Source organism: Aythya ferina, assembly GCF_964211825.1.
Source record: "Aythya ferina genome assembly, chromosome: Z".
NCBI lineage: Eukaryota > Metazoa > Chordata > Aves > Anseriformes > Anatidae > Aythya > Aythya ferina.
The window spans coordinates 3,422,421-3,445,739 of record NC_140299.1 but is presented as its reverse complement, the minus strand read 5'-3'; the positions used below and the strand labels follow the sequence as shown (position 1 = coordinate 3,445,739).

Here is a 23,319-nt window from a genome sequence, read left to right as displayed (position 1 = left end):
ATTTTTAAATTAGTAGTAAGGTAACAATTATTCTGAACCAGGAGGCAGCAAGCTTAGCCAGCCGCACAATAACAAATAGTGACTTCAGTGAAGCCAAAATTGCTTTCAAGGAAAGTTATCAACACAAAACAGAGCCCGAAGAGGCTCAGTGACACAGGCCCATTACACTTTTACTCCCCAGTAAAAAGGAAAAGGCTCTGTACAGCAGATGTCTCTCAGCATTAAACTCTGAGGAACTGTGCTTCCAGTAGCAGGGTCACCTGTGAGCATGACTCAAGTTCCTCTGCATCTGCCACCTGACAGCAGGAAGCCGCCAGGACTGATGTAAACAAGAAGTGTCACTACAGGCAGCAGGCCAGAGGGGACACCATCACTACAGTCCTTCTGGAGCCCCCCAGCCAGCCCTACTCTGCCACACAGCTCCTGCATCTCCTCTAAGGACTGCGACACCAACCTCACCCAGTGCTGTGGGCAGAACTGGCTGGGCACAGGCATTGACTGACTACGGATAAGCCTGACTCCAAAAGAGGTCACTAAAACAAATCCCACTGCCATGCACTCGCCAGAGTTTACATCAGCTGACTTAAGGGTCAACAGGATCTGGAACTGGGGGCCAGTGGAGATAAAGAAAAGCAAAGGCAACCATCTACTTTAGAAGGGAGCATCCTAAATACAGGAAACTTAACAGCAAGTAAAATCAGCGTCCAGAATCACATCCAAATAGTTCTGCTCCAAAAGCAGCTTCAGTGACAGCACCTGCACAGTTTTCTGTTCTTCTTTAAAGGTCCACAATCTCCCCTTTGCATTTTGGCAGTCTGTCGTCATAGCCTGCAGCTCCGCCTCAGCCAGCAGCAGCTGCTTCCTGCAGCGCATGTAGTTCAGGAGCAGCTCGTAGAACTCGTGCCTGTCCTGATGAGCAACACTTTCAAATTCCTCCGCGTAGGAGTCAACATTCTCCAGCCATGAACACGGCTCAAAGATCTTCAGCTGCTCCCTGGTGAACGGCACCAGCTCGGGCTCAGTCGGGAGCTCAGGATAGAGCCTCTCGTTGTGCAGCAGGGGTTTAACAGCCATGACTGTTGGCCTCTCGTAGGAGAGCTCAGCCGACAGGTCTGGGTACAGTGACTTCAGCCCCAAACGCTGCACAGGCGCCTTGGGTTTGTCACGGAGCTGTGAGGTGCTGAGAGGAAGCTTCTCAGAGAAACGGACAAGAGGATTTTTAACATCCTGCGCGTTTTCAGCTCCTTTGTCCCGTGCGATGCCCACTACTGCCTGAGAACAGGCTGCGCCAGGATGAGAGGCACTGCCCGCTACGTCAGAGTGTCCTGATTCACCAGCAGCCACCTCCACAGGGCTGGGTGGCTTGTCCACCTCTTTTTCTTCACTTTTCTCAACATCCCCTCCACGTTCTTTATGTGAGGGGTCAGCTTTGCTCTCCTCTCCATCTGTTGAAGGCTCTAGGGTCGCTGCCGAAGATCCTTTGTCTGCTGAAGTTACATTACTATGGGGAACATCACGTGCATCAGTTGCAGGTTTTCCATCCTCTACATCATCACTGAGCTGAATTTCTGTGAATTCTCCAGGTTGTTCCACTTGTACTTTACTGGCTTGAGAAGATGCTTCTGCGACGGGAGGGAGGAAGACATCATCAGACTCTCGTGTCCGGGATTCCTCGCTACTTTTCTTCTTTTTCTCCTAGAAATAGATTCACAGTGTCGTCAACAAGCAAACCCCTCCTCCTGGCATCCCGAATCCCACCATCACTAAAATCAGCATTTGCCAACATCACTGACAAAAAGCCCCTCTTACCAGATTGATTTTCATGGTATTAAAGGTAAAAAGAAATGCATTAAACAGATCCCTGGTCTTTAAGTGCCCCTTAAGCACTGTGCACCAATGTCTACTGTCTTGGTCACTTCTCCATCAAACATCTCAATATTTCTACATTAAAAGCTACATATTACCCAGGGCAGAGTTTCACTGATGTATAAATAATCCAGGTAACAGGACCCTGCCTGACCTCTTGGAAAAAACTCACTAGATTTTACCATACAGCAATTAGTTATTTTAGGATTCATCTCAAGTTTTATAAAAGTATCTTAACAAACTGAAAATTATTTTCAAAAGGTAACTTCAGAACAAAGAAAGGTCTAGAATGCAACCCCTAATCATATCTGAAAACCACCACGAAATCTGGGCCATTATGGAAATACCTACTGAAAACAGGTGTTACAGACCAGAGACGCAGAACAACTTAGAAGTGACATGAAAATTGTAAACCACCAAGTTATCCACCTAGGGGTATGCAGTTCCCACAAGCCTAGTCTGAAGTATAAATTTGTAGCCTCCTTCCCAAAGTACAGCAGGGGTCATGAATCACAGAATCACAGAATTTCTAGGTTGGAAGAGACCTCAAGATCATCGAGTCCAACCTCTGACCTAACGCTAGCAGTCCCCACTAAACCATATCCCTAAGCTCTACATCTAAACGTCTTTTAAAGACTTCCAGGGATGGTGACTCCACCACTTCCCTGGGCAGCCTGTTCCAGTGCCTCACAACCCTTTTGGTAAAGAAGTCCTTCCTAACATCCAACCTAAAACTCCCCTGGCGCAACTGAAGCCGCACGGCGCATCTATAACCACTCTGCTAACAGTGTGCCCACAGGCTGCGTGCGTGCACCGAGCACTTCCAAGAAGCAAAAACTGCTCAGAGTCAGGTTAAAGCACCCCGGTTGTGGATGACCCAAATACCATAACAAGGCACGAAGCAGAAATCAGGAAAAGCTCCCAGCACCCCTCCAGGGCTGGGGAAGAGGTGACGGGTTTGGGGGCTCAGTGACAATTCCCCAGCTGCCCAGACACCGCCTCACTCGAGGGCCTCGCGGAACAAACACCCCGGGGGCCCTGCGAACCGCAACCCCCAGACCCCTCTGAACCCGGGCGCCTCCTCAGAGCTTCCTTACGGAGCGGCATGGCACCGCGCTCGCTTTCCAGGCTGTGCTCCCCTCCATGAAAGCCTGCAGCACCCCCAGGGGCCGGGACCCCCTCCCCAGCCCCCCCCCCGTCCCTTACCTTGTCCCGGGTCCGGGCCCGGACCCGGCGCGGCCCCCTCACGGCCTCCGCCATGGCCCCCCCTCTGCCCGCCCGGCCGCAGCCGGAAGAGGAGCCCCCTGCCGCTGCCCCGCCCCCGCCCGCTGCCGGCCAATCGGCAGCGCCGCGGCTACGGGAGGCGCAGAGGGACAGAAAGGGGGCGAGGCGCGCCGCTTCGCTCCCCCTCCTCCCCCCTTACTCCTGTTGGGTGTTTTTCCCAAAACAATTCCCGTTGGACTTACAGAGTCACAGAATCACAAAATTGTCTAGTTTGGAAGAGACGTCCAAGATCACCCAGTCCAACCTCTGACCTAACACTAACCAGTCCCCCACTAAACCATATCCCTAAGCTCTACATCTAAACGTCTTTTAAAGACCTCCAGGGATGGCGGCTCCACCACTTCCCTGGGCAGCCTGTCCCAATGCCTCACAACCCTTTTGATAAAGCAGTTCTTCCTAATATCCAACCTAAACCTCCCCTGGTGCAACTTTAGCCCATTCCCCCTCGTCCTGTCACCAGGCACTTGGGAGGACAGACCAACCCCCACCTCGCTACAGCCTCCTTTAAGCTATCGATAATTTCACAGCTGTCCAAGCGATAATGAGGGTGTTGCTCACCCAAAAAGTGCACTGCCAGTTATGTTACGGAGCAGGAGAAGTAGGACAAGCAGGAACAGCTTTAAACTAAAAGAGGGGAGATTTAGATTAGAGGTTAGGAGGAATTTCTTCCCTCAGAGGGTGGTGAGGTGCTGGTACGGGCTGCCCAGAGAAATATCGGGTGCCCCAGCCCTGAAGGTGCCCAGGGACAGGCTGGATGGGGTTTGGGACACCTCTTCCAGTGGGTGGCACCCATGTCCATGGCAGGGGGGTGGAACTGGGTGGTCTTTAAGGTCCCTCACAACCTGAGACATATGACAAGAAATAAAGGTCGTAATAAATGCTAGTGGCTTAGTGCTCTGTTTCATACAATCACAGAATATCCCAAGTTGGAAGGGACCCACAATGATCATCTGGTGCAGCTCCTGGCTCCACACAGGACTACCCAAACCCTTCCCTCAAACAACTAACCATGCCATGCCTGATGCACCCCAGGCTGGCCCTCCTGGCTGCCAGGGCACGCTGCTGGCTCGTGTTCAATTTGCCATCAGCCAGAACCCCCAGATCCCTTTCCCCATGCCTCTCATCCCCCAGTCTGTATGTGTATCCAGCATTGCCCTGTGCCAGGTGCAGAATCTGTTACTTGTTCTCGTTAAACTTCTTGATTGCCCAGCCGTCTGATTTGTCAAGTTATCCATGCAAGGCCGCTCTTCCCTCCAGGGATTCAACAGCTCCTCTGTACTTAGTATCATCTACAAACTTACTTGGTATACCTTTCAAGTCTTGCATCCCAATCACCCAACATTAAATAAAACTGGTCCTGAAATGCAGCCCAGTGGATAGCAGTCCATGGGAAGAACAGACTCCTGTTTAAGGAGTGAAGGGGCAGGCTGGGCTCCTCTATTTGGGTCTGGGAGAAGGCTGAGGCTCTCTATAGGGGTCTGCAGGGAGGCCCAGCCTTCCTATAGGGACCAAGGAGGAAGCTGGTTCCTCCACTGGGGCCTATAAGGTAGTGAAAGTCTTATGCACCACTTCAAAAACAACAAGGAAAGGGAATTTGATGAAGATAAATATCAGTTCAGCATTTATGGGCACACAGACTTTTTTCACAGTAACTTCATGTCTGGACACTCCTCTTCCAAGCCAGGATTTGCTTGGCTTGAGGTCTCTTCAATAAGTTGTTGAACAACTGTTGTATTCAGGGCATTAGAACCAGCACCCTTATTTGGGGATTACTTCTGCACATTCAGTGAGTGTGCAAGCCAAGTTTCAGCCTCACTGGGAAACCTCTATATCCAGAAAAGCCTAGCACCCTCTATTGTACTCTGTCAGCTGAAAAATCCCTATAAAGAAAGCATGAAATGTCTTATGGAGTAAATCGTTACCATGCTAACCTTGCTGCAGCAGCAAACTCTAGGAACCATAAAAGAATTACTGATGTTTACAAGCTGAAAGTGGTAGAATCAAGTCCTGAATCTGTATAAACATGCCTGATGGGTTATGATCCCATCCAACCCTCAAAAACAAAAATCCAACCAAAAAAAACAGGAAGCAAAGGAAAACTGCCTTACATGGCCAACAGCTCACAGCTGATCACACATAGTTGTTCTCATGCCAGTTTTCCTTGGTGTGTTCTCTCCCATAACTATCTTGGTATTTATACAGAACAAGCACTGAAACAAAAGCTGTGGAAAGATATGTTCTTGTAGGCTTTCTTCCAGGAAACGCAAGTCCCCCCACCTGATTGTGGTAGGATGCTTTGAAGATGTATCAGCCTCAGACCCTGCAGAAAGCAAACATGACAGCATAGGAAGAAAAAAAAATCCAGCACACAACTCAGAACTGTTATTTTTAATATATATATATATATTTAAAGAATTAAAACTACAACAGGCTCCTTCAGAAGAGTATTTCTATACTTGGTCTTTTAGGAAAAGAAAAAAAAAAAAGGACAAATTATTCCTTTTATTGTGCACTTTGTACATTTCATGCAAGAGGACAAAAAGTAAAGCTCATTGTGATCCTTTCCACATAAAGAAATAAAGCATATCCCCGGGTACCAGTGTGTTTAGGCACACACTGAAGTTGCGTGGATTCAACTTGAAGAACATCATGCAGCCAAGCAGCCCCTGTTGCTCCAGGTTTAGACAGCTAAATTGTGTCCAGCACCCTCTGTCCCATATCCCCATGCTCAGTATAGCAAGGCACCGAGGAGCTGTTAAGCCACACAGCACAGAGAGACCAGCAGCCCTGAGGTATGTGAGCTTCTGCATTAAACATGCAATCATGTATAAGGCAACAAAAAGGAGAAGTCCTTTGAGAAGACCTGACCAGGAAATCAGTTTCATGGCTCCACAGCTAAGTTTGTTTCCAGTGGTGTGCAGACAGAACTAGACAGACCCTGCAGAGTTACTGCTGAGGATGCCTCTAGGAGTCAGAGTGAGGAAGTCAGAACAAATATTTTGTTGTCAAGCCTGCTAGAGCAGAGGGAGAAGTAATTCAGATAGAGAGTTGACGATTTCCCTTTCATTTTTACTGCCACTCAAATCCCTGCTGAAAACGGATGCTACATTTGGATCTAGCATCAATACATGTCCAAAGTTCAGGGATTCCCAGAAGTTAATCAAATGGGACTATCTGCAGCCTACCACGGACAAGTTATACCACGAGCCTAAAAAACCACAAGCCCCTCATTGGAGAGGTGGTGGAAGAGCTGTCTGACTTCCTTCCGATCCTCAACAGTATTGCAGGGTGAGAGACTTGCCAGCAGGTTTGTAGTGGCACAGCCCTTTGCTGGGTTTCTGTTCTGTGAACTGCTGCACCACACAAATCAGCACCAAACAGCACAGCAAAGCCAGACCCATGATGTAATCGATGGTGCTCCTCTATGTAGTCAGCTCCCAGAGAAACATTACTGGAATTAAATCCAAATTACAAGTTTAATCGCCATTAATAAAAGACTTCAGAAACAGGCCAAAGTGTACCCTTAGCTCTGAACACAAGCCAGCATGCCCAAAGCTTTGCATAGCTCCCCTTGGCACAAGTGTTTTTTAGTTATTTGGAGAGGAGAAGGCTCCAGGCTCTCCCAGATGGCTGCACATAGGAAGCACTTCAAATCAAAAGTTTCTTGCAATGCAGATCGCCCTCTGTCCAGTTCCATTGCTTTTACTCTTTTTCTTCCCCTGAGCGTGAAAATCAGATATATGTCCAAGGAGTTTGCTTATTAAAAGAATAAATTTTTAGTAGGTGCTTTCTGAATGCACAAATAATTATCAGAGTCCTCAAACACTTTCTTAAAATGAAGAAGCACTGCAGTTCTGTGTCGCTGAGAATAACTGAAAACACCGACTGCCGCGCTGGCCAGACTGACAGTATCTTCTGCCTGGAGAACCTAGAGAACAGGATGGACAGCATCAAAATCACAGCTCCAGTTCACACAAGGACAGAAGGGCTGACAAAATTGTCACTCCCACCCCGTCACCTCAAGTGTCCTTTCCCCTAAGTGGTGGCCTTTCTTTCTCCACTGCCCCTCTGTTGAAGTTGCATCTCTTGTTAAGCCCTTACTTCATCAAACTCGAGTACTTACCGTGGCTATTAGTGGTGTATCAAGCTGTAGCCATCAATTGTGGCATAATCAGGGTCACCTAAAACACAAAGCACAAAAATATTAGGTCTGCCTGTGGGAAGTGCTTGTTAAGAGACTTTATGCAGGGCAAGACCACCATGCGCTGGCCACCTCTGTTATAAAGGAGCCAGGGATGGGGCTCAAAGAGATGAGTTGATTTGCCTAAGAAGCAAAGCAGAATTTAGTTTTACTGAGTCCCACTGTGTTATCCCATCCCTGAAGTGGTCTGGAAATGACGAATCACATGCTGTTTAAACAGAGAAGGGCCTAAAATGCAGAGACTGGTGAGACACCAAGCTTAGGCAATGTGCACACAAAGGGCTTTGATCAGAACTTATAGGTGAAATTTTGCCACCAGAGTCAGTAGCCAACTTCCCAGCATCTTTCCATGGGGACTGGACTTATAGGAGGAGCTGGGCCTCGAGCAATCCCTTTAGACAGATGAAGCTTGTGGTCCTATGGGGAAGAGCAAGATCAGAGAGATCCTCTGTGGGAGCAGAAGCCACCTAAGGTAAGGAACTCACCTGGCCCACTGGTTGGGGTGGGTAGAGGCGCTCTCCTGCTCAAAAAGAAACAGAGGTGAGGACCTGCATGGCTATGGGACTCCCTCCCATCCAAGGGCACCTGCCCAGGCCATTATTCTGGCTCTGTGGCTCCCAAACCACCCTCCTGGAACTCACAGGAGGGCAAGAGGTTTGGCCAGCCTGGGCTTTCTGGAGGCCTGGCCATGTTTTGGGTCATTCACCAACAGCCTGCTTGGCAGACACAGGAATTGAGGCTGCTACAGTGACGAAGAGGAAAAAGTCACCAAAAAACACTGCATTGGCAAAACATTCATGAGTGAGCCTCGGGGCATGCCTTTTACATGCCTCTGCCCAGGTGAGCCATCAGGAAGCCATAATTAGGCATGACTCTTCTCCTGACGCAACAGCCGGAGGTGCACACTCATCCTTGGCAAGAGTCTTTAGCCCTGAATCCTCATCTTCCTCGTGGCCGAGGCATCTTTCACCCTGACCTCAATTCTCTCCAGGCTGCCTTGCTTTTCTGCTGTCTGGGTACCGCAGCCCCTCACCTCAACCCAAAGGACTTGTGGAAGAGGCTTGGCACAAGGAAAACTGAGCACAACCTCACCACAAGCACCTTCAGAACAAGATTCCCAGCCTCAGGACGGGAAAAATCACCTCAAAAGACAAATAAGAGCAAAAAGCTCTGGGTGGACTTGAGGGCTTCCTTGAACATGACGTAGCAGGCATCATGCTGGAATAATTTCTGCTGGAGAGAGCAATGGGCTACATAGCATGGGAAATATTTTCCTGTAATACTCCCAAAGCTTCCAACAGACCAAAAGTAATAAAATATGGTTTTGTTTATTCGTTTTTTGTTTTGGTTTGGTTTTTAGACAGCATCAGTTGCAACAGCAATTGCAAATTATGTCCCTTACCGTGATATAGGTACGGAAACCGGACTTCTCACAGGAGTGGCGTTTCTCTGTGTGTTGTAGTAGTTTTCATAAACAACAGGAGCTAGGAAGAGTTAACAGCAGTAAAGCACAGACCTTTCACAAGGTGCTACTCGACAACCCCAACATTCAGCTGCTAAGCTTTTCCCCGCTCTCTGGAAAGGTGTTTGAAATGTTACAGAAAGGGGAGATCATCGTCAGAGGCTTATGGTAAGTGGCAGAGGGACTGGTGCTGCTTGCTGGGGAACGAAAGGAAGGATGTTACAAAATCAGTAGGTTTTGCATCTGAATTGATGCTGATCCAGGCAGCAGCACCATGAGGAGTAGAAGCAAGTCGTTGCTACTTCAGGAGGTTGCACTGAGCTCTCACCTGGGGCCGAACTTCCAGTTTTGCGCAAATTTACAAAAAAATCAATATCCTTCTCAATGCTGCACATTTCTAAACTCTTGCGGATTTCCTCGTATTTCTGCGGGAGAGAAATGACAAGCATTTCTGTGCATTAAGTCAAAAAACAAAAGGACATTTTTCGATCAGTTATCACACATGGGTTGGGAGCCCATTGCTCACCCAGGATCCAGGCTTCAATGGTGCAGGGAACGAGGAAGGAATCCCAAAGAAAACTTAATCTCTAAGAGCTCTGGCCACAGGCTTTCTGCCTGCATGCTCATGTTATCCGATCAAAGCCTGTAGGCCAACTTGAATTAACACAGTTCAGAGCACAGGAAAGCAAACCAGGCTCTCTGCTTTCCCATTCCCAGCCTCAGATATGCAGGAGTCGTAATAATCCTGCGTAATCTTTGGCAAGGTCACCTCCCACTGCATTTCATTTGCCTCTTTTTCAGCCAATTTTCTTCAGCCAGGGAGAGCACTAAGTGCATCTTTATGACGCTGGTGGCAAGGAGCTGAGGACACATCTTCATTCCTGTACTGCCTTCTCACTATTTCTCCAGCCACAGATATGCACAAAAACTTGCACTCAGGGGGTCCTTACCGCATTACAACTACACCCTGACAAAACGACGGGCAAAAGATAACCCAGGTGGGCAGCAGGGGTCCCAAAGGTCTGATCCAAAAGAGACCTCATAGAGGTCTCAGATCCAAAACAGAAAAATGGATGTGGAGGGACCTCCATCCAGCTCACCTCGTCGTTCTGGACGCAGCCCTGGGAGAGCTGGTTGACATGGAGCCAGAGGGCATTGCGGAAGTAGCTGATGCGCTCGCACTCCTGTGTCTCGAAGAACTGCAACGACATGGGCAGAACAGCATGTCCCCTGCCTGCTCTCCCAAGGGAGAAAGCATCCTTCTGTGCAACCAAAGAAGGCGTTCAGCTCAGGAAGGTCTACAGGTGTCAGTGCCCTGCTACACCCATGTGGAAGGGGCCACCCAGCACCCCTCGGGGAGACCAGACCAGCTTCCTAAAGGCAGTGTGGGTTCCCTGGGCACCCCATGGTCCTGCAGTCTCAGCTCCTTTCTCACCTCCCTTCCACAGGTGCAGAGAAATAAAAAAAAAAAATGGCTGGGGATGTATGAAAACGGAGGTGCATTTGGTTGGTCTCCTTCCTGTTTCCTGCCATGCCCTTTTCGTAACCAGTTTAAACCCAAGTCTGTTGAAATTTGCTGTCTGGTGCAGCCAAACCCCATGCACCTTTACACATTTCCAGTGAAAGACAGACTTCCATCCCGAGTGTACGTTTGCATTTGTCATCAGTTACGGCCTTTGCAACATACTGAGGGGAAAACTTCCACGTAATCTCTCTGTGGAAGTGAAACCCTGGCTTCCCAGCCTGGCCTGCAGAGAGGCTTCCAGAGCCCACAGACACCGCAGGCACCCTCACGTCCCCCTGACATGGCACAGCAAACAGGCAGCAAATTCCACCCCAGTGGGGGAAAGTAAAATAGAGGCATGGGTGCTCTGAACGTTTAGGCTGTCAGCATCCAAGGCAGACACTGCAGCCTCATGTCCAGGCCACGACTGAGCCAGGTGGTGGCAGCACCAAACATGCAAGCAGAAAACAGGAAAAAAATGTCACTACTGAGCACATTGACTCTGTCAATTTTAAAAGGCGGTGGAAGAAATTAAAAATAGCACAGTGGAAACATTGAAGTGGTGCGACCTTGAATCCAGAATCCAAGCAGGAGAAACGTGCAGGGTTACCTGCAACACGTCCTGCTGTTGTCCTGTGAAGGGAATATGGAGCAGAAGGCACGTCTGCTCTGTCCCCAAGCCCTGCAGAAAGGGGGCAAACATCTAGAGGACCACAGTGCCATGTGAAGGAAGTTTGTGGTATTTACCTCACAAGCCTTGATGTGCTCTTTCAGCCATTCTTCCCTGATCTTCTCCAGTGCGGTAATACTCTGCTGGTAACCCCTGTCTGTGAGAGAAATCAAATTGTCAATTGGGTAACATTAATTTTAAAAAAACTCCTCACTAGGAGGCACCATGTCCAGCATAAAATGGCTGGGATGCCACAGAGAACCCAGCAGCAATGTGTGAGCTCAGCTGCTGGTGGGCGATGCATCGGGATGGGAGCCCCAAAGCAGCCGTGGCGGGGCCATGCAGCCTTCTGCAGGGCAGGAGCCACCTCCTGTACCTCTGGACACATTTCCGAGGAGCTGCAGCTCCTGTGTGCCGTGTCACAGCTCCCAGCCCATCTCCTCCTACCCCCGGAGGTGCTCCCCTCGTCCCCAAAATGCAGCCAGCACGCTTCATCTCCACGCTCACCTGAATCCTCCAGGGCCGATTTCGTCTGGGCCAACTTCAGGAAGAGCTGCCAAAATTGGGGGAGAGAAGGAAGGTGTAGGAGAGCCCTGGTGCATTGACATGGGAGTGCAGGCCCCAGAGCTGAGAGAAGGGACATGGGGCAGGAGACCAGCCAGAAGAGACATCCCTTTGCCTGGCAGCATGGCCCCTGCCTCTCCTTTACCTTCTCCTGCTGCTTCTGCGTGACCAGGTTGGCGTTGCGGTGCACCGCCTGTTCTGCTTCGTCTTTATCCCTGCAGCGCTGCTCGTAGAGCCGCTTGGCCTAGGGGAGACACCAGACAGGGCAGGAACACGTTAGGAAGCAAAAGAGATGAAAATCCAGCTGACAGGTGATGCGCAGGGTCCCGGACGCCCCATCCCTACTGCCTGGGCAGCACGGTGCTCACAGCAGGGGCTATTCTTTGCTCAGGACGAAAAGCTTGAGGCTACTGAGTCCAGGACATTTAAACCTCTTGTATCTGAGCCAGCATTTCCCCTCTGTGCTCCTCAAGCTTTGTTGAACACACTCTTCACATTGTTAATGTGAAAGGGGAGGGAGGGAGGCCCTCATGCATAGGCCTGTCCTCGCTCCATGTGCGCGTTTTGGCAGTGTTAGCCCCTACGGGAAGAGACAGCAGTATACTTGCTTTACCTCCATGGTCTTCTTGTACTGCAAATTCCTGTTCTTGTGAATCGCCTCCATTATGAGCTCTATCTGTGGAGACAACAGACCCCAAATCAGTGCGTCAGTGACCGTCATAGCTCCGGGATGAACTACAGTATGGTATGGTCTCCATGAGCTCTGGCAGAATTGGCAAGCCCTCTCCCCTCTGCTCGGTCCATATCAGCCCCTGGCTCTGACAGCTTCCCCTCATTTTCCAGACAAGGGAATCTCGAGCCAGAAGACGTTAAAGAGCTTGCTAATTTTACCAAACTCTATGTAGACCATACAGCACTACACATACACCTTAACAACCCCCCTAGTCAAGGCTGGAGGGAGCCCCCACTGTCTCTGGCCCCAAACGACCCTGAAGGACAGCACGTGGCAGCGAGAAGAAGGAAGTCAGGGGTTGCTGCACAGCTCTCCAGCACAGTTGCAACACGTAGGAAAGAGCTCAGGACTTCCTGGCACTGGTGGGCACGGAGCAGGCTGGGGCACAGGGGGGGACGGGGGACAGGGGCAGCCCAACTGTGGAGGTTCCTCCTGCAATGCCCTCAGCTCCTGACCTTCTTCCGATGCAGCTTTTGCTTCTCCCTGAATTCCTCCATTTTCTTGGCTTCCTCCCGAAGGGTTTGAGCCAGCTGGATGTGACCTTGTCCCACATTGTCTATCTCTGCAAAGAAAAGAAATATACATATATATATATTCCTAAAAAGGCTCTTGCGTAAGCCAGCTTTTCTAGCTGACATCAGAGTGACCAGAGACCCCTTCCACCCGTGGTCCCACCTCATGAATTCCCCTGCAGAAACCTGAAAGCAACAGCACTTCCTACACCCTACACAGGGTCTGCCTATGTAAGAGTGATTCATCATCGGTCATGCTGGGGCCTGCGCTTCCATTTAAGTAAATCGTACCAAGAGAAGTTATTCAAATGAGCACAGTCACTTTTCCTCCTAATCTGGATTAATTCAGGCATGTTTCAGCACATCACACCCTAAAGCGTCTGTCTGAATGAAGCATTCCCCCAGGCTAGCAGAGAAGCAACTTGGGGCAGAGAAAAACTATTGCTAAATAAATCTCAGGCTCATTTTCGGTGTCACACTGAGCTAGCCCTGCTGGAGGAGAGCAGCCATACAATAAAGCACCCAGCCAGCAAGCAAAGCAGCAGCTCACAAAGGCAGCTAAGAAAAACTGTGGTTCAAGAGCTAACACCCAGAGCTATTTCTCACCCATAGTGATTAAAGCGTCAGCTACTGCAGGCAGAGCCTCGTTAGAGCATCAGCCCAGGAGCACAGCAGCAGAAATATCTGGCCAGTGTGGATGGTGGTGGAGCTGTGGCTGCCAGACTTCAGCACTGGGCAGCAGAATGGTGAGGAACGGTTACTGCATAGTGGCCAAACCCTCATCACTTGGACACTCTGATTACTGCATATTTGTCTCAAAAGGGCAGGATGAGCCAGTCCAAAACAACCCAGATGAGCTTTCCACAGACACCTTCAGATGCTGCACAACTCTGAAGCTGCCCCAAAAGCCCAACAGATCCCCAGAGGGACTTGCCATGACTTCCCTCTGGTAACTGTGCCCTGGAACACTCTATCCCAAACTCCATGCACTGTGCTGAGCAAGACCACGAGGACAGCCTACACCTGATCCTGGTATCAAACACTTATGGAGATTTCTCTGTTTCTTCCCAAATATCTCTGTTTCTTCCCAAGCAGTAGCCTGAAGGCTTCAGCACTGCCAAGTGTCCTGATAGATGAAGGATTACTTACGTTGCTTGAAAACATCCAGAGATCTCTTCAGGGTGCTGAAAAACACAAGAACAGCATTAAAAGAATAAGAAAGCAGTGCCAGATGCAGGCATGGGCTTTAGTGGTGACAGGAGGGCACTTCTGAACTGGCAAGGGAGTCCCTCACTCAAGACCAGCCAGATCAGCCTGGAGCAGGTTTATCTACCCTCTTTACACTTCCAGCTCTTTCCTTACCAGCGAGTATAATGCTGTCCACTTGGTTTGAGATCTACCTTAAGCCTTCTTCCTGGACAGTGAACACTATTAAATATTCTGAGTTTCAAGACAAATGTTCTGTGTAATCTCCAAAGAGTATCAGTTGGGACACATGAACAATTTTTTTATATGTAGTATGGGCGAGTGGTTGGAAATGTAGGGAACTTTCCTCCCTATTAAGATAATGAAACAATGTAAGTGACTGACTAATATAGAGCTGTAAACAAATGAGCAGAGAACACCAAACCAGGCATGTATGAAGCACAGCAGGAAGTAGACGGTTCCCAGGGCAATGGGGAAATGGAGATCCACAAATGGAGCCAACTGCAGCGGCTGCAGCACCCGTGTAGGGTGGCAACGTGCTGGGTTTGAACATCCGTGTGGTTTGACTCAAGGAAGTACGTGTACTTCCCTCTGGCCACAGAAACAGTGAGGAGCAAACCCAAGGTCTCATGATGCTCGGCTCTCTGCTGAACCACCAGCCCACATCTCGCCTGAGCGTCCACAATACTTTGGATACTCTACGGCAGGTGAGAAGTTGGTGGAGTCCAACTCGGTATTGGCAAAAGCCAGCACAACTGGGCACCATTCATCCACAGGACTGAACATCTGGTGACATCCCAATCACATTTGAACACTGGTTTGTCTCTCTCAGCCTCCTTCCCCTGCCCTCCTCCTTCATTGCCCCAGTTACAGATACCTATAAAAGACACTGGGCTCTGAACTTACTTCAGCTCCGTCTGCCCACAGGGCTTCTTCTTCGACAGGTTAATGAGCTCTTTGCCATACTTTTCTTCTATAATCGCTCTGTTGAGGAAAGAGAGAAATGAGAGGAAATTCTCATTTCAGAAAATGAAAGTTGCTTGCAGCAGAGGCCAAGAGCAGGAGGAGTTTCACAAGAGACATCCCCTGAGCACGGACGAGGGAATAGCGGGTGCACAGAACACCTTGGGCTGCAGACAGGCTGACAGCACAGGCATCCACCTCCCTGACCACCACAAACTGCCCCTGGGCTTGTGGCTTGCTGTGTGCATGCTCAGAGTCCTGCCAGCTCCTGAGCTGGTGGAGGTGGCACGGGAAGGGCGTGCAGTCATGCTGCAGGATCGACCCACAGGGAGCATTGGAACGGACCTACAAAGCTCATCAAGTCCTGCTGCCTGAGCACTTCAGGGTTAGCCAAACGTGCTCAACAGGCTAAATATGAAGACTGCTGTAGAATGACCTGGAATTAATGTAATTTTGTTATCGACTGGAGAAAACAAGCCTTGAATACAAGACTTGGGACAAAATAGTCCGGAATAAATGTGATGGGCATGCAGAGCAGAAGAGCCTGCAATTTATAGTGTCTAATGCACCTACATCTGTTTAGGCAGTAACTCCGTGGAAAAAAAAGTTAAACAAGGTGAACCTCACCACCAAACTATCAACACAGACATCTGCACTTGCATTAGAGATAAGGACATTTTAGGAAGTTGTTTATTTTATTCCACAACTCCCTGAGGAGGAGAAGCAGGGAGGGAGCAGTGGTCTCTTCCCACTGGGAACGGATGGCAGGACCTGCATGAACAGCAAAAAGCTGTGCCGGGGAGGCTCAGTACTTCCTACAGAGGTGGTTGATGCCCCATGCCTGCCAGTGTTCAGGAGGCATTTGGACAGTGCCCTTAATAACAAAGCTGCTGGGCTTTGTGGCTAGCACCACCCTCCCAGCTGAGGATCCCCAGGTATGGATTTCATATGGATTTCAGAAAAAGAACAGTGTGAAAAACCAGTTCCTCATCAGTCAAAAGTGAAAGATGCTTCAGCCCAGTGGACAGAAACACGATGGAAACCCGAATGGGAATAGAAGAAATAGAAGTGCCTCTGCCTCGCTTCCCAGATTCAGCCAAACCCGTTTTCAGAGGCCACTCTGTACCTTTCCTTCAGAAAGTCTTCAAACTCTTTGCAGTTCTTCCTGCCGTCGTTCAAATGTTGAATGATGCTGTCATAGCCAACTGTGCTCGTCAGGTCTGTGCTCTGAAAACACAAGAACAGGATTGACGTCCCTGTAGGAGCAGTCCATGCCCACTGCCACCCTCACAGGCACTTATACAAGCGATGGCTCGGCTGGGAGCAAGTGTGCCAGGGCCTCTTTCTGGTTCGCCCATAAATTATACAAAATAAACTCTTTTTTTTTCTTTTTGGGGTGGGAGAGGGTCTGGAATGAAGAGAATGAAGAGAATGAAGGACCTTCGTGTCCTTCACAGGTCAGAAGAGCTCAGACCTGCCACATCCTGGTGATCTCCCCCCATTCTCAGCACCTCTGGCCCTGCAGCGCACTGAGCCCCCCCTAAAACTCCTACAGCACTTTCCCTCCTCCCGCCTTGTAAAGACCATCCTCATAAAATCCAGCCCGCCTTACTCCTGCTTCTCCCAGCCTCTGCAGGCACCAGGACGGATCTCGGTCAGCGCCAACTTGCAGTTGTCTGCCTGGTCACCATCCCCACACCCGGCCTCGTTGCAGGAACCCACACCCAGGCCGGGGGGAGAGCTGAGCAGCCCTTTCTCCACGGCATCACCGAGCTTCCTATGAGCTTCCCTGGCTGCCCACACAGCCCTGAGTGACTGCTGCTGCAGCAGCCTCCTCTCCATCCTCAGGAAAAGCCACCCTGTCCCGCTCACGTCAGTCCAAAACTCCAACACAAAGACCACTTCCCTCAGCAGCAGGTCCTTCCCCACCCCTGCTCTGTGCCCTTCAGCATGTCACACTTCTTCACGTCCCCCAAAACACCACGGCCAAGTCCCATCTTCCAAGCCAGGGCTCTCAGCCCCGCAGTGCTACCCGCACTGGGGAGCAGCTTCCCGTAGACTTCTGAAGGACTATGGCTTTCCCTCAAATTATTCTCAAAAATAGGGATTTTCCTGTGATGGTTATTTAAAAAAAATAAATAATGTGACAATGATGTAGCAGGGCTAGGATAAAGGCTGAATAACTCCACCCCATTCTCTCCTTACTCCTGTGCTGGGAAGCACCTTAGGATAAAAAAACATTTTGTCCTATATCCGCTGAGGATTTGCCACCCTGAAGACCTGGAGCAGGGCTCCGAAGTGCTGTGATGTTATGAGAGGGATGCTCTGACCGCAAACCCTCCTGCTCTGGAAGAAGCCCAAAGCGGATGCAGGAGGAGAGCAAAACTGCCCGCTGTCCCCTGCAGAGAGGTCTGGCTGGCACTGCAGGAGCAGCACGGGCAGGAGCAGAATAGGGAAACGGGCTGCAGAAAGGAAGCAATGGCAAAAGCAGATATGAAGCTGCGAGAAAGGAAGCAGAAACCACAAATAATTATTATGAAGCTTAAAAGAGGAATAATGGCAGGATGGAGAGATCCGGGAAACGGTTCCAAGCCATGATGACAGCGTGCAGAGAGCTGGTGCTACAGTGCTGGCAGCAGAGGGGGATTTCTCATAAGTTTGTGCCCAGAGTGAGAGCTGAGGAGGAACAGGGCCAGCATTTGTGACAAATAAAGGATTTCATCATTGTGGACTTCCCCAGGCAACCAAAGACTTGAACACAAGTGGCCAGAAAGCGGGAGATAAAGTGGATATCTGGTGGAGTGGGGCCAGCAGGAGATCCCTGGGAATCCTGGATCAGCTTTGCTCCATCGTGGTGTGCATGGGAAGGAGGAGGAGACTGCAGCCAGGACCTAGGGAGATCCTCAAACACTTTCTGCTTCTGTACTGAGCACGAACCTCCTCCCAAAATGAGCTTATTACTGAAACAAAAACGCAACAGGTTCTCTGTTTGCTAACCGGCTCTGCAAAAGCAGGAAGCACGCTTACACTGAAATCACTTTTCATGACAGTTGCAAAACTCAGGAACATCCTAACTTGACTTTTTACCCCAAAATAAAACGGGCAGGGGCAGGCAGGAGGGGCTCCCGGCCCCACGAAGCTGGGCTGGGCAGCGTCACACACCACAAAAACCACCCTGGCAGCGCCCTTCTGGGCAGACGTCAGCACGGAAAGAATACAGGGGAGCAGCGTGACTGCCCACGGGAGGCAGGGAAAGAGGAAAGAGGAAGGGGGATACAGGGAGGACAGAGCCAGGGAGGGAGGACAGGGTTTAAAGCCACTGTAAACTGAGCTGAAGAGGGCTCTGGAGGATGGGATTTTGCACCGAGGCTCCCCAAGCTGCCCCAGCAAACAGCACCTCACCCCTTACGTCCTGATTTCCTTCCAGTTTTTAGCAGTAATAAGGCAGGAGGTTATACAAGAGCAGAGGTTTGCTGTGAAAAGGGGAATAAAAGAAATGGCTGCTCTGCTGCTGTCGCCTTCAGAGAATAAAAGTCAGGCAAAAACTGCTGGGCCAGCTCTGCCGTACCAAAACCAGCAGCACGGTGCCAGCCTTCCCACACCAAAAATGATGGTGAATGGGCAAATAACTGAGCAGCCTGCTGCTGGAAAGAAGGTAACCTGACCCTCCGGGGCTCCCTGTGCTAACAGGGTCCATTTGGGGTGTAACAGGGAGGTTTCCGTCCCGCTGCACCAAACCAGAGCCCACCTGCAGTGCAGGTCCGCAGGGGCTGCACGGAAACAGCCGGGACCTTGAAAGCACCAATGCAAATTCCTTCCCTGAGAAATCAGTGGCTCTGCACAGCCCCAGGAGCATCCCAGAGCAAGCACACATGGGTTATCCCCGTAGGTTTGGCTGTAGGATTTGAAAAAAAGGCCCCAGCCCCACGTTTTGCAGCTGGGGAACTGAGGCAGGGCGACCGGAGTACCAGCCCCAAACCCCGCCTCGCCCGGCCGGGTTAACAGCGGGCATGCTATTTAGGGGACAGCACCGCCCGTGGAAAATACAGGCGGATGATTTCAAGGTGACAAAGCAGCAGCTGATGTTTCCCGAGTACGCAGGGCTCCAGAGGAGTGGAAACTCCCGTTCCTGCCCTTTCGGAGGGGGAGATGAAATGAGAGGCTTCATGCAACAAGAAGGGCAAGGTGGGATTCGCATCTGCAGCACAGGTGGAGAAGTGCCGCTTCCCTTCTGAAATTTTGGCATTTCAGGTGGCATGAAGTTAAGATGTTTTGGGGATTTTGCTTGTGCTTAAGCAAAAGAAGGGCTGAAATGCTCCCGTGGGCACGCAAAGTCCCTCTTTCACTAAAGGGAAAGCTGTTTGCTTTGATATCTTCTCCATCTTCTTCACATCAATCCCCCTCCAGACACAAGCCCTGTGAAGCTAAGGGTGCAGGAGAAAAAGCAACCTGTCCCAACCTCCCCAAAAATGAAAGGTTTGGGACACACAAAATTTCACAAGTGACTTCAACACTGCCACGCACACGTGGCCACATGCATGTCCCCAGACACATGTCCCTGTCCCTTAGCTTTCAGCCTTAGCAGCCTAACCAGAGCCACGCAGTCACAAGCCCAGGAGCCCAAACCCTCAGCGCTGCTCACGGACCATTACTTGACACGTTTTACTTGTGCAGAGCTTTGTCAGCTCTCCTCAGCTCTGTCTCCTCAGAGAAACGCTGCAGAAGTTGTATGTCTATTTTTGTATTTGGAAACACCGTGCGATGACAAATGGCTGTGCTATTCTTGCTCGCAGCCGACACGATCTCAAAACTGCTCAAGGTCCACCGGAGGTCACCAAGACCGAGAAAAATCTTCGAGCAGGTTTCTGCAGGGTGCAGAGGTAACCCAGAGGCTTATCCTTCGTCCCCAGCGGGTAGCTGGAGGACGAGCTCTCATCCACGGCTGGCACCATGCAGAAATCGTGCAGCGTGAGAGCTGCACGGGAACAGCACCGACCATACCCCGAGTCAGCCAAGTGCGTACCCAAATCCACAGGCCGGCCAGGTCCATGAGATGGTCCTCTCCATCTGATAAACTCCAAGCAGGAACATCAGGGCAGGAAAAACTCATCCCAGGGATGAACACTCACTGAAAATCCCCTCGCCTTAGCACAGCATCCCACGAAACAGCACCCCAAATGTGAATGTTAAAGCAATCGACTGTCGGGCTCGACGCAACCACACCTAACCAGAACAGCCACCGGCATCCCTGTGAGCCAGCACCTGATGAGCACCTGATGAGCTCATCAGGCTGCCCAGGAAAGCTGGTCCCTTTCGGAGAAGGATGAGCAGAGGAAAATGAAACAGCCCAGCCTGCATAATGCCATGAGACAGCAGCCAGGGAAAGCACTCAGAAGCCTGGCGGGCACCCCCCTTCTGCAGCCCTGCAGAAACACGGAGCAAAAGGAGATCATCCCCAGCCTCGCGAAGCCCTGTGGATCTGGGCAGGTTAAAAGACAGATAGCAAGCAGGGAGAGCAGATAAAGCTTCATCCCACTGAGGTGTGAACCAGCCCAGTGGGATGAATTTCCCAGTGTGCAAACAAACACGCTTCACCAGCTCTTTCAGACCCTATCCCATGTGCTTTGGTAGAAAATTAAACATGCCAGTGCACCTTCTCCTGCAGGAGAGGTGCCGTGGAGTGTTTCAGCAGCATCATTTAGCACCTCATTTTCTTAAGGTGGCTGATAAACATTTGGGAGTGCCTAAAAGGTGCACGCACCTCAGTCTGATATGCAAAGATCACTTAACCAGAGCAGCCTCAGTGGGAGCCAGCAGGTCTCAGCTCTCAGCATCATTTGCTTATCCTCTCAATGTCCTACCAAGTCCTCCTTTTTAAGGCACCCCACCACACTCTGCAGAGGGCAGAGCTTTTGTCTCTGAACACAAAAAATAAGGTTTGTCTGAAGACAAAAAGAAACGGCCAAGAATCTGCCCTCCGGGTTGCAGGCTGTTAGCCAATAGGTCAGACATAAACCTTGTTTTATCACTATCAGATTTCCCTTTTCCCTGCATGGTTTTACAGATGCCTGTGAGCCCCAAGTGCTCTGATGAGACCCAAAGCCCCGCTGTCAGGTTTCCCGAAACACTCTGCCAGAAGGGCTTGCGGAGAAACGGACACTTATCAAGGAAATGGTAAAAATGAAAGGCAAGCTCTCACGCAGTGAAAGGAGAACGGCAGGTTGCAAAAACATGCAAACAGCCCCACGCTTGCTCAACTCTCAGCAGTCGCTGCAGGCAGGGCAAGAGGAACCAAACAGGATTTGGGGTGTATTATTTTTGCACAGCTCTTTGGTAGGTGGCTGCAGCATACACCGAGATGCTGTAGGGTGAGCAAAAACAACAAATAAGGGAATGGGGGAAAAGGTTCAAGACCGGCTGCAGCCCACGGGGCTGGGGACAGGTAGGGACATGGGGCTGCCGACATTTCTTCAAACCCCGAAATGCAAAATCAAGGCCTAAACGAAGCGGCTAGCCACACACAGTATTTGTTCGTGCTTATGAAGTGGTGGTTTGTAGGCTTTGGCCCACCAGACAGAGCACAGAAATCCTCTCCCTCTGCCTCCAGCCCTCTGTGCAGCATCCTCCCTCCCCTGCAGCCACCCGGGGCAGCCGCAGCCCTCCCAAAAAGCAGCCTGGGCTGTCCTGAGCCCTGTGTAATCCTCTGCATCTGTAATCCTCTGCTTCAGCAAAGCAGCGCTCTCCTTCCTCTTCCCTTTTTGGCTCAAGCAAAGCTAATAAAAGGGGAAAAATCTCAGGAGGAAGTTTGCGCTCCCTCGCTGCCTTACAGCCAGATGAAGCCGTAGCAGCAGCCCCTCTGCACCTGGCCCAAATTTGGGTTTTTCTGTCCACCTCTCACCCCCTCCTCCCTCCCCGCAGGTGATGCACGCTCACTGCTGCCTTCTCCACGGCCAAAATGACCGCAGCGGGTCCTGGAGGCAGCGCTGCCACGCTCCCATCCCCGCTCAGACCCCGCTGGCTTCAGAAGGGAAAAAACCACGCAGAAAGCTCATTAGCACCAAGAGCTCGAGCCCGGATTATTTACAGATTACCTAGTAATTAGCCTCGCTTGCCGTGAAGGCCACAAGGACCTCTCCTTGTGCCAAAACCCAGCACCGGCTCCTCCAGCACCCGCGCACCTTCTCCCCAGTCCTGCAGGGCTGCGTCCCGACAGCGCAGCGCAGGACGAGCTCCCCCTTTTTTCCCATCCCAAACCCCGACTCACCCAAAAGTGGTCCCTGAAGCGTGCCTCCCGCATGCTGCTGCTGCTGCTGCCGCTGCCCCCTGCTCCCTCCCAGCTCGGCTCGGCTCGGCACGGCCCCGCCTGGCCCCGCCCGGCCCGGGGACAGCCGCAGGGCTTCGGCTTGGAGAGCCGGGACGGGGGCAGAGCCCCGAGGGGTGTGCTCAGCGCGCAGCCCGGCCCCAGGCAGGTGGGGAGGGTTTTTTGGGGAGGGTTTTGGGGCGCACAGCCTGCTCCCAGCCCCGGGGAGGTGTCGCTGCTCGAGGTGAGCAACCTCTGGTCTTGGAATAGCGATGGGGGATGAAAGCAGATGGGCAGCGACTGTGCCGATTCGCCCTGGATAAGTCGCTGCCTCTAACACAGGGATAGCTAAAACAGGCCAGTAATGTGAAAATAAGGCATTTTCCACTTAATTTATCTGCCCAGGGTGGCGTGACACCTACGGCTAAGATGTGCTTGAAGGGCTTTCTCTTTTGCTGCTCGTGGCCACGGTCGCAGCCGGGGCTGGGCTCAAGGCTTTGAGGTTTCAGCAACCTCCTCTGCAAGCACACGAGCCATGGTGCACTGAGCCGAGCCAACCCCAAATCCTGGAATAAATCACCAGTTTTCCTCCACACCCTCACCTTCTGCACTGCGGGCACTTTCAGCCAGCCAGGTAAGCCCCCCTGGGGCTGAGACAGGGAGGAGGAAAAAGTAGCCAGGGTCAGGGCACACACTGTGTGCTGTGGCACCCGCACGAGGAGGCAGCATCAGTGTGGTGCTGGAAGCTGCAGCAAAACAGGCACAGCGAGCACTACCTGAATGAAAACGCAGCAAAAAATCAAACTCTTTTTTTTTTTTTCTGGCACACGGAGGCTCCTTTCAGCAGCTCTCCTGGGTGCAAGTGATCTCTTGCTCTCTGCAGTGCCTGCCAGCAGCCACCACCACCACCACCCGCCCGCTGTTTTCCTGCCTCGCAGCACCACCCCGTGGCCTGCTCACCCCACAGCTCCCCTTGCATGACGGAGCAGTCAGTCACACACTGCTACCCCTCCCAGGTTTTATTTTTTTGATCTACTCAAGTCAAAAGCACCCT

General features: G+C 51.1%; 2 protein-coding genes across 4 annotated transcripts in view; both read right to left on the bottom strand.

Annotated features, from left to right (window-relative positions):
- Nucleotides 1–3,139, bottom strand: part of EPG5 (ectopic P-granules 5 autophagy tethering factor) — a 49,596-nt gene extending 46,457 nt beyond the window's left edge. For all 3 annotated transcript variants that reach the window (XM_084503651.1, XM_084503652.1, XM_084503654.1), the window contains exons 1-2: nucleotides 3,073–3,139; nucleotides 757–1,695 (exon numbers count right to left, since the gene is read on the bottom strand). In XM_084503651.1, coding sequence (XP_084359777.1) covers nucleotides 757–1,695; nucleotides 3,073–3,126 — 993 coding nt within the window. In that variant the 5' untranslated portion in view covers nucleotides 3,127–3,139. The remainder of the gene's footprint in view (nucleotides 1–756; nucleotides 1,696–3,072) is intronic.
- A 2,388-nt stretch (nucleotides 3,140–5,527) lies between these two features.
- Nucleotides 5,528–22,331, bottom strand: PSTPIP2 (proline-serine-threonine phosphatase interacting protein 2). The gene is made up of 15 exons (XM_084503650.1): nucleotides 22,230–22,331; nucleotides 16,092–16,192; nucleotides 14,909–14,986; nucleotides 13,946–13,980; nucleotides 12,740–12,846; nucleotides 12,165–12,227; nucleotides 11,697–11,795; nucleotides 11,495–11,540; nucleotides 11,065–11,144; nucleotides 9,914–10,012; nucleotides 9,142–9,238; nucleotides 8,754–8,835; nucleotides 7,837–7,871; nucleotides 7,274–7,331; nucleotides 5,528–7,078 (listed from the first exon to the last, which is right to left on the bottom strand). Exons 1-14 carry the CDS (start codon nucleotides 22,260–22,262, stop codon nucleotides 7,282–7,284), a joined length of 1,005 nt encoding a protein of 334 aa, XP_084359776.1. The 5' UTR covers nucleotides 22,263–22,331; the 3' UTR covers nucleotides 5,528–7,078; nucleotides 7,274–7,281.
- Nucleotides 22,332–23,319: the final 988 nt, after the last annotated feature.

What these genes read in the sequence shown, in the direction of transcription:
- PSTPIP2 (XM_084503650.1), bottom strand. Translation starts at nt 22,262, where the DNA reads ATGCGGGAGGCACGCTTCAGGGACCACTTTTGG. An exon ending in GCTTCAGGGACCACTTTTGG is followed by an intron (nt 16,193 to 22,229) that starts GTGAGTCGGGGT and finishes TTGTGTTTTCAG; the next exon opens with AGCACAGACCTGACGAGCAC. An exon ending in ATCGGCCCTGGAGGATTCAG is followed by an intron (nt 11,145 to 11,494) that starts GTGAGCGTGGAG and finishes TTTCTCTCACAG; the next exon opens with ACAGGGGTTACCAGCAGAGT.